This window comes from Scyliorhinus torazame, chromosome 18 (genome assembly GCF_047496885.1).
Source record: "Scyliorhinus torazame isolate Kashiwa2021f chromosome 18, sScyTor2.1, whole genome shotgun sequence".
Lineage (NCBI taxonomy): Eukaryota > Metazoa > Chordata > Chondrichthyes > Carcharhiniformes > Scyliorhinidae > Scyliorhinus > Scyliorhinus torazame.
The window spans coordinates 71,715,440-71,729,318 of NC_092724.1; the positions used below are offsets into that span (position 1 = coordinate 71,715,440).

General features: G+C 47.9%; 1 protein-coding gene across 1 annotated transcript in view; it reads right to left on the reverse strand.

Annotated features, from left to right (window-relative positions):
• Nucleotides 1–13,879, reverse strand: part of LOC140395294 (scaffold attachment factor B1-like) — a 525,130-nt gene that overhangs the window by 56,406 nt on the left and 454,845 nt on the right. Inside the window, exon 19 of the mRNA XM_072482881.1 lies at nt 4,745–4,904. Within this exon, the coding sequence (XP_072338982.1) occupies nt 4,745–4,904 (160 nt within the window). The remainder of the gene's footprint in view (nt 1–4,744; nt 4,905–13,879) is intronic.

Below are 13,879 nucleotides of genomic sequence, written 5' to 3' on the forward strand. Positions count from 1 at the left end.
TCTTCATGAGCCAACCATGGGGCACCTTATCAAACGCCTTACTGAAATCCATGTATACGACATCAACTGCTCTACCTTCACCTACACACTTAGTTACATCGTCAAAGAATTCAATCAAATTTGTGAGGCAAGACTTACCCTTCACGAATCTGTGTTGACTATCCCGGAATAAGCTGCATCTTTCCAAATGGTCATTAATCCTGTCCCTCAGGACCCTTTCCATTAACTTACCGACCACCGAAATAAGACTAAGCGGCCTATAATCACTAGGGTCATTCTTATTCCCTTTCTTGAACAGAGGAACAACATTCGCCACTCTCCAGTCCTCTGGCACTATCCCAGTGTACAGTGAGGACCCAAAGATCAACGGCTCTGCAATCTCATCCCTTGCCTCCCAAAGAATCCTAGGATATATCCCATCTGGCCCAGGGGACTTGTCGACCCTCAGGTTTTTCAAAATTGATAATACATCTTCCCTCAGAAGATCTACCTCCTCCAGCCTACCCGCCTGTATCACACACTCATCCTCAAAAACATAGCCCCTCTCCAGCCCCTCTCCTCGGTGAACACTTAAGTATTCATTCAACGCCTCTTCTATCTCTTCTGATTCCATGCACAAGTCCCACAACTGTCCTTTACCGGCCCTAACCTCACCCTGGTCATTCTTTTATTTCTCACGAGTAAAAAGCCTTGGGGTTTTCCTTGATCCGACCTGCCAAGGACTTCTCATGACCCCTCCTAACTCTCCTAAGCCCTTTCTTTACCTCATTCCTTGCTACCTTGTAACCCTCAAGCGACCCAACTGAACCTTATTTTCTCATCCTTACATAAGCTTCCTTTTTCCTCTTGACAAGACAGTCAACCTCTTTTGTGAACCATGGTTCCCTCACACGGCCATTTGCTCCTTGCCTGACAGGGACATACCTATCAAGGACACGCAGTATTTGTTCCTTGAACAAGCTCCACTTTCATTTGTGCCCATCCCTGACAGTTTTTGTTCCCATCTTATGCTCCCCAATTCTTGCCTAATCGCATCATAATTACCCCTCCCTCAATTATAAACCTTGCCCTGCCGTATGGACTTATCCCTCTCCATTGCAATAGTGAAAGATACCGAATTGTGTTCACTATCTCCAAAGTGCTCTCCACAAACAAATCTAACACTTGGCCGAGTTCATTACCCAGTACGAAATCTAATGTGGCCCCACCTCTTGTCGGCCTATCCACATATTGTGTCAGGAAACCCTCCTGCACACACTGTACAAAAACTGCTCCATCCGAACTGTTCGACCAATAGAGGTTCCAATCAATATTCGGAAGTTAAAGTCACCCATGGCAACTACCGAGACCTCCACACCTACCCATAGTCTGTTTTGCAATTTCTTCCTCCACATCTCTATTCCTATTTGGGGGCCTATAGAAAACTCCTAACAATGTGACCGCTCCTTTTCTATTTCTAACTTCAGCCCATATTACCTCAGTAGGCAGATCTCCCTCGAACTACCTTTCTGCAGCCATTAAAGTATCCTTGATTAACAATGCAACTCCTCCACCTCTTTTACCACCTTCCCTACTCTTACTGAAACATCTATACCCCAGAACTTCCAACAACCATTCCTGTCCTTGTTCTAACCATGTCTCCATAATGGCTACAACATCGTAGTCCCAAGTACCAATCAATGCTTCAAGTTCACCTACCTTATTCCGGATGCTCCTTGCATCACTTCAACACACCTTCCTGCCTGCCGGTACACTCCTGCGACCTTGATATCCTCCTCAGTACCTCACTACTCTCAACACTGGCTTCTGGACTACAGTTTGTTTTCCCAGCCCCCTGACAAATTAGTTTAAACCCCTTCGAAGAGCCGTAGCAAATTTTCCTCCCAGGATATCGGTGCCCCTCTGGCTCAGCTACAAACCGTCCTGTTTGTACAGGTCCCACCTTCCCCAGAATGTGCTCCAATTATCCACGTAACTGAAACCCTCCCTCCTACGCCATCCCTGCAGCCACGTGTTTATCTGCACTCTTCCTGTTCCTCAACCCGCTAGCACCTGGCACCAGCAGCAAACCAGAGATGACATCATAGTTTGTCCTGGCTCACAGCTTCCACCCTAGCTCCCTAAATTCCTGTTTTAAATCCCCGTCCCTACTCTTACCTATATCGTTGGTACCGATGTGTACCACGACTTGTGACTGTTCCCCATCCCCCTTAAGGATTCTGAAAACACGGTCAGAGTCGTCACGGACCCTGGCACTCAGGAGGCAACATACCATCTGTGAGTCTCTTTCGTTGCCACGGAACCGTCTATCTGTCCCTCTAACTATCGAGTCCCCAATAACTATTGCTCTCCTGCTCTCCCCCCTTCCCTTCTGAGCCACAGGGATGGACTCAGTGCTGGAGATCCGGTCACTGTGGCTTACCCCTGGTAAGTTCCCCCCCCATCAGTATCCAAAGCGGTATACTTGTTACTAAGGGGAACGACCACAGGGGATCCCTGCACGGACTGCTTCCTCCCAGCCCCTCTCACCGTCACCCATCTATCTTCATTCTTCGGAGTAACTACATCCCTGAAGCTACTATCTATGACCACCTCTGCCTCCCGAATGACCCGCAGTTCATCCAGATTGAGCTCCAGTTCCCTAACGCAGTTTCTGAGGAGCTGGAGATGGGTGCACATCCCACAGGTGAAATCAGCAGGGACACTGACGGCATCCCTCACCTCAAACATTCTGCTGGAGGAACATTGCACTGCCTTCCCTGCCATCCCCTCTAGATAACTTGCAGTCAAAACAAGAAAAAGAAAGAGCTTACCCCTTAGGTTAGAGGAGGTGGAAGGGTGGGGGACACTACAAGTGTAGTGTCTCGGGTTTAGCAACCGCCCAACTTAAATACAGGTAAAAATACAGCTAAAAATGAAACACTTAACCAGCAACCACTGCGTCTCCCGGCTCTCTCTCCTCTCACGCTGTTTATAGGCTCCTCAAGCTCCCAGGGAACTCAAAAGTCACACGGCTTGAACTTATATTTGCAGAGAATGGGTCCCCATGTACAAATGTATAGAACATAGAACAGTACAGCACAGAACAGGCCCTTCGGCCCTCGAGTCGCTTCTAGCAATAAATGAGCCCTACTATTCTATTTCTTCTGTATTTTATTTTATATTACTAGTCAAATTCCACTACACCACTCGTGGGCAAAAACAAATTAAATTTGAAGCCTTTCAATGCAACTTATTTATATCCAATCTAATTCTTCCAGAAAAACCTGTTTTTCACCATCTTCCTCCTTTTTCTTTCTATCGACATGGCTCAATTATTTCTTTCTCCATTTATTACCTTTCTCAATGTCAACAAAGGCCTCTAACACCATGAATGGTGCAGAAATGGTTTTGTCTCTCTTGTCTGTTACAAACCAATGCTTCTATTCTCGGGCATCAGCATAATTCAAAAATTATCTTCAAAAGTGCCCACTGCCACAGAAAAACATCATATCGACTGTACTGTGGGTAGCTGAAGAACCCCTCCAGTGACAAACAGGAGGAAGATCATCGTCCAGTAGAGCTGCAGAAGCGGATTCTGGGAGAAGTCAACTCAGTCACCTCAATCAGCAGGTAAGTGATTGGCTTGTGGCTGGTAAGTAGTTTTTCTTTTCTCGCTTGGAATTGTAATTGTTGTTGTAAGTTAACTTAAAGTCATGGCAGGAGATCCCAGACCCATGTCATGTTCCTCTGTGCGATGTGGGAATTCAGGGACCCTTCAGGCATCCCTGGCTCCTTCACTTGAAAGAGTTGTCCAACTGCAGCTCCTGTTCGAACACTTGATGAATACGTGGCTTGAGAGATCGTGCAAGAGGGACGGATTAAAATTCCTGGGAAGTTGGAACCGGTTCTGGGGGAGGTGGGAGCAGTACAAACCTTACGGTCTGCACTTGGGCAGGACTGCTGGAGGATGGAGGTTATTGTGATACGGTGCGGGCGGCAATGAAGGAGTATGTGGAGTTGAATCAGAATGGGGAGGTGTCGATGGACATTTTTTGGAAAGCTCTGAAGGTAGTGGTCCGTGCGGATTTATCTTGTTTTAAGTCTCGCGTGGAAATGACCGCCTAATGAGCGAGATAGTGGAGGCGGACAGGGCATGTTCGAGGCTACCCACGGAGGGATTGGCGAGGAGTAAAAAGTTGCAGGGGCAATGTGACGGGCTGACAACGGGGAGTGCGGTAGAGCAATTACCTAGGGCAAGAGAGGTGCAATATGAGTATGGGGAGAAGGAGAGCTGTATGTTGGCGCACCAGCTGCGGAAGCAGGCCGCGTCCAGGAAATATTGAGGATATGGACTGGGGTTGGATATGTGGTGTCGGAGCCGGGGACGATAAATGAGGCATTCAGGGAGTATTACCAGGGACTGTATAGGTGGTGAACCCGGATCCTTTGGTGGCGATTTTTGGGGTTTCAGAGAAGCTGGAGCTCATCAAGAGGAGGAAGGCCAATATCGTGGCCTTCACCTCTCCGATTGCCCGGCGGCAGAGAGAGAGGAAAAGGTTGTACAAACTGTATAGTTGATTGTTGGGAAGCATGTTTCCCGGAGTGTTTATTTGCTGTAACCTGTTTCGATAGATGTTCATAATAAAACACATTTTTAAAAAATAACCATCTTTCTTTGTGTAGGTACAATGGAAAGTTTTCCGTTCCATTTAAGTAGCCTGTATGTGTTACCATAGTCCGTCCTTCAGTTTCCTTTCCTTACCCCTTCTATGAGCAATCTTTCTCTTTCCAGTGCCTCTCGCTCCAGTCTCTCTCTTTCAAGACGCATCCTCTCAATTTGCAGTCGGTCTCGTTCCCTCGCCAGCATCTCTCTCCCTTCCCGTTCCCTTCTGCTTTCTCGCTCCCACATCTCACTTCCTCTGCTGCAAAAAGAAAATTAACACATCAGGATTCATCGAAACTTACGGGATAAAGAAGGCTATTCGACCCATCAGGTCAAAATTATCCAATTAGCCCCACTTCTCCACTCTTTCCCATAGCCCTGCAAACTCTCATTTTCAAGTATCATCCAAATCCCCTTGAATCGGCTTCCACCACCATTTCAGGCTGTATTTCACCTCCTCACTCACTGCATAAAAAACTGTCCATTCCTGTTTGCCAATTACTTTAAATCGGTGTCTTCTCGTTATTAGAGAATTGTGATGTGATGCATTTTGGCAGAAGGGAAAGGGAGACGAAATATAGATTCACTGGCAACATTCTAAAGAGTGCATTGGGACAGGAAAGCCTTGGGGTCCATGTGTAGAGATGGCAGGGCATTGACAAGAGTAATTAGTGAAGTACAAAGGACCTTGGGTTTCTAAACAGAGGTACGAAGCAGGCAAGTTGTGCTGAGCCTTTATGAAGTTAGGGCACAACTATGGTACTGCATCAGTTCTGCTCACCACACTTAGGATGCGAGGAGATTTACCAGAATAGTTCAATGGATCAGAGATTTTAACTCCAAGGTTCGGTTGGCAAAGCTGAAATTGTTTCCCTTGTCGCAAAGGAGATTGAGAGATTTGAAAAAAGTCTTTGTTTCATGGGATGTGTGTTGCAGGCAAGGCCAACATTTGTTGCCTGTCCCTGATTGCCCTTGAACGGAGGGGGTTTTAAAAAAAAAAAAGTCAACCACATTGCCCTGGATCTGGAATCACATATAGACCAGGTGAGGATGGCAGATTTAGTTCCCAATAGGACATTAATTTTTACGACAATTGACAATGGTCATCATTTAGACTTGTAATTCCAGATTTCAATTGAATTCAAATTTCACCATTTGCCCTGGTGTCCCCAAAGCGTTACCCTGGATATCTGGATTATTAGTCCAGTGACAATACCACTACGCTACCGCCTCCCTGAAAGAGGTATAGAAGATTATAACTAGTTCAGATATAGTCGACAAAGAAAAGCTGTATCCATTAACCGATCATATAAGGAAGGGGCAACAAGTGAGGTTTTGGTAAGACAAAGTGGAAATACATGGGGCTAGAGGTGGGACTGATTGGATTGCTCTACAAATTGCCAGCATGGACTCCTTCTGTGACTCAATGACTAACAGGTTATTGGTGCGCGGGCTCAAATGGAACTCTTACGTCCAAGATTGACAGAGTTTTAGCTCAGGGTATCACGGGATATGGGATCAAAGGCAGGTGGAAGGAGCTTGGCCGATCATCATGATTTCACTAAATGGCAGAACAGACTTAAAGAGCCTACACTCCTGTTCTAATACCCTGCTGGCTCCTCAATCATTCTATATTTGACTGAATTGAAGGTCTTTTAATAGTTCACAATTTAAAAAGATACAAAAATGCAGGTCAATTCCCATATTTTCTCCAAGATCACTCTCAGGTTGAAGACATTGCTAAGTTTTCACTCCTGCTGCAAAACATGCTTAGTTTATTAAAATTAATTTTGTTTTGTTGTCATCTGGAGAAAGTACTGCGGCTCCAAAATACACATGCTTCTAATTTTTCATTCCTGCTACAAAACATGCTTAGTTTATTAAAATTAATTTTGTTTTGTCATCTGGGGAAAGAACTGTGGCTCCATAATACACATACTTCTATGTCCCTTCTTGTGTACCAGGACAGCAACTGACTTAATTCACGTGGTTATACCACAGGTCTGTACTGTATATAACCACCTCAACTGCAGCATGTAATTTCTGCATAATTATTCCCCAATTAATTTCTCCAAATTAGATATTTAAGACAGTTAAGGTAATGTTTGCTTTTTGAACAAACTAGCTGATAGTACAGTAATGAAATCCACAACAACTGCTGCTGATGAAAAGTCTGTTGTCTCATCCTTAGTGGCGTTTACTAAAATTGCTATAGCATAAAAGCACGATTCCGGAGGGGTTGGCATTGCCATATGAAATCATAAGGGAGACCAAGGAATTGCAAAAGTACTGGTGTCAAATGGCACTGTCAAACGCAGATTGATTTGATGTCAGACCATGCAGTTTTGCTTTGCATTAATTCTTGACTATATGGCAATGATTTTGCTATTGGACTTGATGAACCCATAGAATTCTCTAAAATGTTCCATTTACTTGACTATGTTCAGATGATGTACAGTAAGGAAACAAAAGATGACTTGTTGTTTTGTGAAGAATTCATGGCAAGCTGAATAAAGCCGCAAGGTGGAAGAACTCAATATTTTGCCTCGGGTTAAAAAATTGGTGTGTTCAATAGGGAACTGCAAGTCTGTAAGGGGACCACAGATATGTTTGAGTTCCTGCATTCTTTCATGCAGGAAAAAAATGTTCATGCTGAAACAATCAAACCACAGCTGGCAGCGCATATCTCTGGTCTACTTACAAAATTGAATACTAAATGCTCAAAGTAACAATCACCACACAATTGCATGCTGCAGAAAATATATGTTGAAGCTTTTCATCTTGCACTGGTCTGGACAAATTTGAAAGGGAACAACAATGTACACTGCATAGGAAAGGACGCTGATTATATGGCAGATGGACACTGGTCAAAATGTTGTCATGGAGAATGTACCTGTGGCAGTGATACCCAAGCTTCTGTTTAAATTCATAAAAGGCATGTTGACGTTGATTGGTTGAAGTGTTACCATGGGGAATGAACCAGGGAAGTTGTCCCCCACACTTTTTATTCCAACTGAAAAAGGCACAATGCTTGGGCATATAGTATTGCAGATAGTCACAGATAGCAGTTATATAAATGTGGTCATACCCAAGGTGCAGGCAGAGAAATGGGTGACCACCAGAATGGCAGGCAGTCAGTGCAGGAATCCCCTGTGGTTGTCCCCCTCTCGAACAGGTATACCCCTTTGGATACTGTAGGGGGGGGATAGCCTATCAGGGGAAAACAGCAGCAGCCAGAGCAGGGAGGGTCAAAGCGCAGAAGAGCAATAGTCACAGGGGGCTCTATAGTCAGGGGCACAGATAGGCGCTTCTGTGGACGTGACAGAGACTCCAGGGTGGTATGTTGCCTCCCTGGTGCCAGGGTCCAGGATGTCTCCGAACGGGTAGTGGGCATCCTGAAGGGGGAGGGCAAACAGGCAGAGGTTGCTGTACATATTGGCACTAACGACATAGGCAGGAAGGGGCATGAGGTCCTGCAGCAGGAGTTCAGGGAGCTCCTATCGGGTCTGGTGGCCTGAAGTGCATATGTTTTACTGCAAGAAGTATTACGGGTAAGGCAGATGAACTTAGAGCTTGGATTAGTACTTGGAACTATGATGTTGTTGCCATTACAGAGACCTGGTTGAGGGAAGGGCAGGATTGGCAGCTAAACGTTCCAGGATTTAGATGTTTCAGGCGGGATAGAGGGGGATGTAAAAGGGGAGGCGGAGTTGCGCTACTGGTTCGGGAGACTATCACAGCTGTACTACGGGAGGACACCTCAGAGGGCAGTGAGGCTATATGGGTAGAGATCAGGAATAAGAAGGGTGCAGTCACAATGTTGGGGGTTTACTACAGGCCTCCCAACAGCCAGCGGGAGATAGAGGAGCAGATAGGGCAGCACGGTAGCATGGTGGTTAGCACAATTGCTTCACAGCTCCAGGGTCCCAGGTTCGATTCCCGGCTTGGGTCACTGTCTGTGCGGAGTCTGCACGTTCTCCCTGTGTGTGCGTGGGTTTCCTCCGGGTGCTCCGGTTTCCTCCCACAGTCCAAAGATGTGCAGGTTAGGTGGATTGGCCATGCCAAATTGCCCTTAGTGTCCAAAATTGCCATTAGTGTTGGGTGGGGTTACGGGGATAGGGGTGTTGACCTTGGGTAGGGTGCTCCTTCTAAGAGCCGGCGCAGACTCGATGGGCCAAATGGCCTCCTTCTGCACTGTAAATTCTATGATAGGTAGACAGATTTTGGAAAAGAGTAAAAACAACAGGGAGACTTCAACTTCCCCAATATTGACTGGGACTCATTTAGTGCCAGGTGCTTAGAAGGGGCAGAGTATGTAAGGAGTATCCAGGAGGGCTTCTTAAAACAATATGTAGACAGTCCAACTAGGGATGGGGCTGTACTGGACCTGGTATTGGGGAATGAGCCCAGCCAGGTAGAAGTTTCAGTAGGGGAGCATTTCGGGAACAGTGACCACAATTCAGTAAGTTTTAAAGTGCTGGTGGACAAGGATAAGAGTGGTCCTAGGGTGAATGTGCTAAATTGGGGGAAGGCTAATTATAACAACATTAGGCGGGAACTGAAGAACCTAGATTGGTGGAGGGTGTTTGAGGGTAAATCAACATCTGACATGTGGGAGGCTTTCAAGTGTCAGTTGAAAGGAATTCAAGACCGGCATGTTCCTGTGAGGAAGAAGGATAAATACGGCAATTTTCGGGATCCTTGGATAACGAGAGATATTGTAGGCCTCGTCAAGAAGAAAAAGGAGGCATTTGTCAGGGCGAGAAGGCTGGGAACAGACGAAACCGGTGTGGAATATAAGGAAAGTAGGAAGGAACTTAAGCAAGGAGTCAGGAGGGCTAGAAGGGGTCACGAAGTCATTGGCAAATAGGGTCAAGGAAAATCCCAAGGCTTTTTACACGTACATAAAAAGCAAGGGGGTAGCCAGGGAAAGGATAGGCAAGGGAATCTATGTGTGGAGCCAGAGGAAATGGGCGAGGTACTAAATGATTACTTTGCATCAGTATTCACCAAAGAGAAGGAATTGGTAGATGTTGAGTCTGGAGAAGGGGGTGTAGATAGCCTGGGTCACATTGAGATCCAAAAAGACGAGGTGTTGGGCGTCTTGAAAAATATTACGGTAGATAAGTCCCCAGGGCCTGATGGGATCTACCCCAGAATACTGAAGGAGGCTAGAGAGGAAACTGCTGAGGCCTTGACAGAAATTTTTGGATCCTCACTGTCTTCAGGTGATGTCCCGGAGGTCTGGAGAATAGCCAATGTTGTTCCTTTGTTTAAGAAGGGTAGCAAGGATAATCCAGGGAACTACAGGCCGGTTAGCCTTACGTCAGTGGTAGGAAAATTACTGGAGAGAATTCTTCGAGACAGGATCTGCTCCCATTTGGAAGCAAATGGACGTATTAGTGAGAGGCAGCATGGTTTTGTGAAGGGGAGGTCGTGTCTCACTAACTGGATAAGAGTTTTTCGAAGAGATCACAAAGATGATGGATGCAGGTAGGGTAGTAGATGTTGTCTAAATGGACTTCAGTAAGGCCTTTGACAAGGTCCCTCATGGTAGACTGGTAGAAAAGGTGAAGTCACACAGGATCAGGGATGAGCTGGCAAGGTGGATACAGAACTGGCCAGGTCATAGAAGGCAGAGAGTAGCAATGGAAGGGTGCTTTTCTAATTGGAGGGCTGTGACTAGTGGTGTTCCACAGGGATCAGTGCTGGGACCTTTGCTGTTCGTAGTATATATAAATGATTTGTAGGAAAATGTAACTGTCTGATTAGTAAGTTTGCAGACGACACAAAAGGTTGGTGGAATTGCGGATAGCCATGAGGACTGTCAGATACAGCAGGATTTAGATTGTTTGGAGACTTGGGCGGAGAGATGGCAGATAGAGTTTAATCCGGGCAAATGTGAGGTAATGCATTTTGGAAGGTCTAATGCAGTTAGGAAATATATAGTGAATGGTAGAACCCTCAAGTGTATTGAAAGTCAGAGAGATCAAGGTGTACAGGTCCACAGGTCACTGAAAGGGGCAACACAGGTGGAGAAGGTAGTCAAGAAGGCATACGGCATGCTTGCCTTCATTGGCCAGGGCATGGAGTATAAGAATTGGCAAGTCACGTTGCAGCTGTATAGAACCTTAGTTAGGCCACACTTGAAGTATAGTGTTCAATTCTGGTCGCCACATTCCCAGAAGAATGTGGAGGCTTTAGAGAGGCAGAAGAGATTTACCAGGATGTTGCCTGGTATGGAGGGCATTAGCTACTAGGAGCGGTTGAATAAACTCGGTTTGTTCTCACTGGAACGACGGAGGTTGAGGGGCGACCTGATAGAGGTCTACAAAATTATGAGGGGCATAGATAGAGTGGATACTCAGAGGCTTTTCCCCAGGGTAGAGGGGTCAATTACTAGGGGGCATAGGTTTAAGGTGCGAGGGGCAAGGTTTAGAGCAGATGGACGAGGCAAGTTTTTTTACATAGAGGGTAGTGGGTGCCTGGAACTCGCTACCGGAGGAGGTGGTGGAAGCAGGGACGATAGTGACATTTAAGGGGCATCTTGACAAATGCATGAATAGGATGGGAATAGAGGGATTGGGACCCAGGAAGTGTAGAAAATTGTAGTTTAGATGAGCAGCATGGTCGGCACAGGCTTGGAGGGCCGAAGGGCCTGTTCCTGTGCTGTACTTTTCTTTGTTCTTTGGAGGAGCACACGCAACCGCAATGAAAGACATGGGGACGGAAAAGGAAGGGAAAACCAGAACAGAATGGAGGACAGACCGCAAACAAGGACAATGGACTCATGAACTGTGCACATGTGTTATGCCTTGCGCGGGACTGTGCTGTCTTGTCTCAGAGCTTGTCTCCTCTCTCAATGCAATGGGGAGGAGTGGAGCGAGGGAAGTGAGGGTGAGGAAAGCAAACAGGAGGACGAGACAAGGGCCAGTAGGAGAAAGCTTAAACAGGGCCAGAACTGGGCAAATACTGGGAGGAGGGTCACCGTACGAGCGAGGAGGGCCAGCACGGGAGGGCAGGAAGGAAGGAGGGCCACGGCGTCCCTCTCAGGGGAAGGGGAGCATCTGGCACAAGGAGGGGAGGGGGGGGGGGGGGGGCGGCAAAGGGACAGAGGCTGGGGGGGGAGGTGGGGAAGTCTGGGGGAGAACGCAGAACAAAAGAGAAGCAAAGAGAAGGGTGAGATAGTGAAGCAGTACAGACATAGGCCTCGGCAGGCGTGGAGTAGGACAAGGAACCAAGAGGGTACCGCAAACAGCCACTCGAAAGGGCATCAGGGCAGAGGGAGACCCCGGAGCGCATCCGTGTGGCATACACACAGCTGGTGCCACATTGGGTGACCCCGGGCAAAGGGAAACCCCTGAGCGCTGGAGCCCGACCCCATGGTGAGAGCGGTGACCCTGGCCATTTTGGACGGCCCCCTATCAAAGGGAAACCTCGGAGTGCAGGGGCGCATCCACCAGGTAATTATGAGCGATCCCACAGGACTGGGGGGGGGGGGGGGGGGGGGGCAGAAACCTCCCATCAGGATTGTTACCTGGAATGTAAGGGGACTCAACGGCCCAGTGAAAAGATCCAGAGTGTTCGCCCACCTAAGAAGCCTACCCCTACAAGAGATGCACCTGAGGGAGAAGGACCACCTGCTGGTCAGGAAGGGCTGGGTGGGACAGACGTACCACTCATGCTACAGGACGAGGGTTAGCAATATTAATTAGCAAAAGGACGAGGTTTACGGGAACCAAGACAGTTGCGGACCCAGGCGGAAGGTACGTCATGGTCAGTGGGGTCCTGGAAGGGGCACCTGTCAGACTGGTAAATGTGTACGCTCCCAACTGGGACGACTCAGAATTCATAAAGAAGACCATGGTGGACATCCCTGACCTTGACACACGCCGACTGATTATGGGGGAGGCGACTTTAACTGCGTGCTGGACCCACTGACCGACCGATCAAACCCCAGAACTGGGCATGGCATGGCTTCATGGACCTTCATGGAACAGATTTTGGGGGGGGGGGGGGGGGGGGGGAGACCCATGGAGGTTCCTGCACCTGGGAGAAAAGGAGTTCTCGTTCTTTTCGCAGGTGCACAAGGTATACACACGTATCGGCTACTTTGCAGTGGGGAAATAGGTACTTCCAGCGATCACGAGAACGACTCCGCGATCGTTATCGCCGATCACGCTCCACATTATATGGATGAGAGGTTGGAGACAGGCCGGGCCCAGCGCCCCACATGGAGGCTGGACACAGACCTCCTGGAGGACAAGGCTTTCTGCCAAAAAATATCGCAGGCCATAGGCAATTACATTAGTAACAACCAAAACGGGGAGGTCTCATCCTCCATGTTTTGGGAGGCACTGAAGGCCGTGATCAGAGGAGAGATCATAGCCTACAAGGCGAGTAGAGATAGGGAAGAGAGGTTGGCCAGGCAACAGCTAGTGGAATCCATTTTGGAAGTCGATCGAAAGTACTCCGAGGCCCCGACCGTAGAGCTGCTGACGGAGAGGAAAAAGCTGCAAATGGACTTTAACCTGCTATCTACTAGGAAAGCAGTGTGCCAACTCCGCCAGACACGGGGGACCTTCTACAAACACGGAGACAAGGCTGGCCGTCTATTGGCTCACCAGCTGAGAAAGCAGGCAGTCACGAGGGAAATAGCGCAGGTTAAGGATAGCAAAGGCAGACTGGTAACAGAGCCAAAGGAGGTCAATCAGGCATTCGAGACCTTCTACTGGACACTGTACACCTCTGAATGTGAATGTGAAAATACTCGCAAAGGTACCAGAGGTGGTCGCAGAGGACCAAACGGGCTTTGTCAAGGGTAGGCGGCTCACAGTAAATATCAGGCGGCTGCTGAATGTGATAATGACCCCATCCCAGGGAGAGAACACCAGAGGTGATCGTCTCCCTGGATGCAGAAAAGGTCTTTGACAGAGTCGAATGGAGCTACCTCCTCAAGGTACTGGAACGGTTTGGGCTTGGAGCAGGATTCACTGCCTGGGTGAGGCTCCTGTACAACGCTCCCAAAGTGAGTGCACGAACTAACACCACCAGCTCTGAATACTTCCAGCTTCAGAGAGACTGCCCTCTGTCCCCACTCTTGTTCGCACTAGCGATCAAACCCCTGGCGATAGCCCTGCTGGACGCAAAAAGCTGGAAGGAAATCCGGAGAGGAGGCAGAGAGCATAGAGTCTCACTCTATGCAGATGACCTGCTCCTCTATGGCGCGAAGCC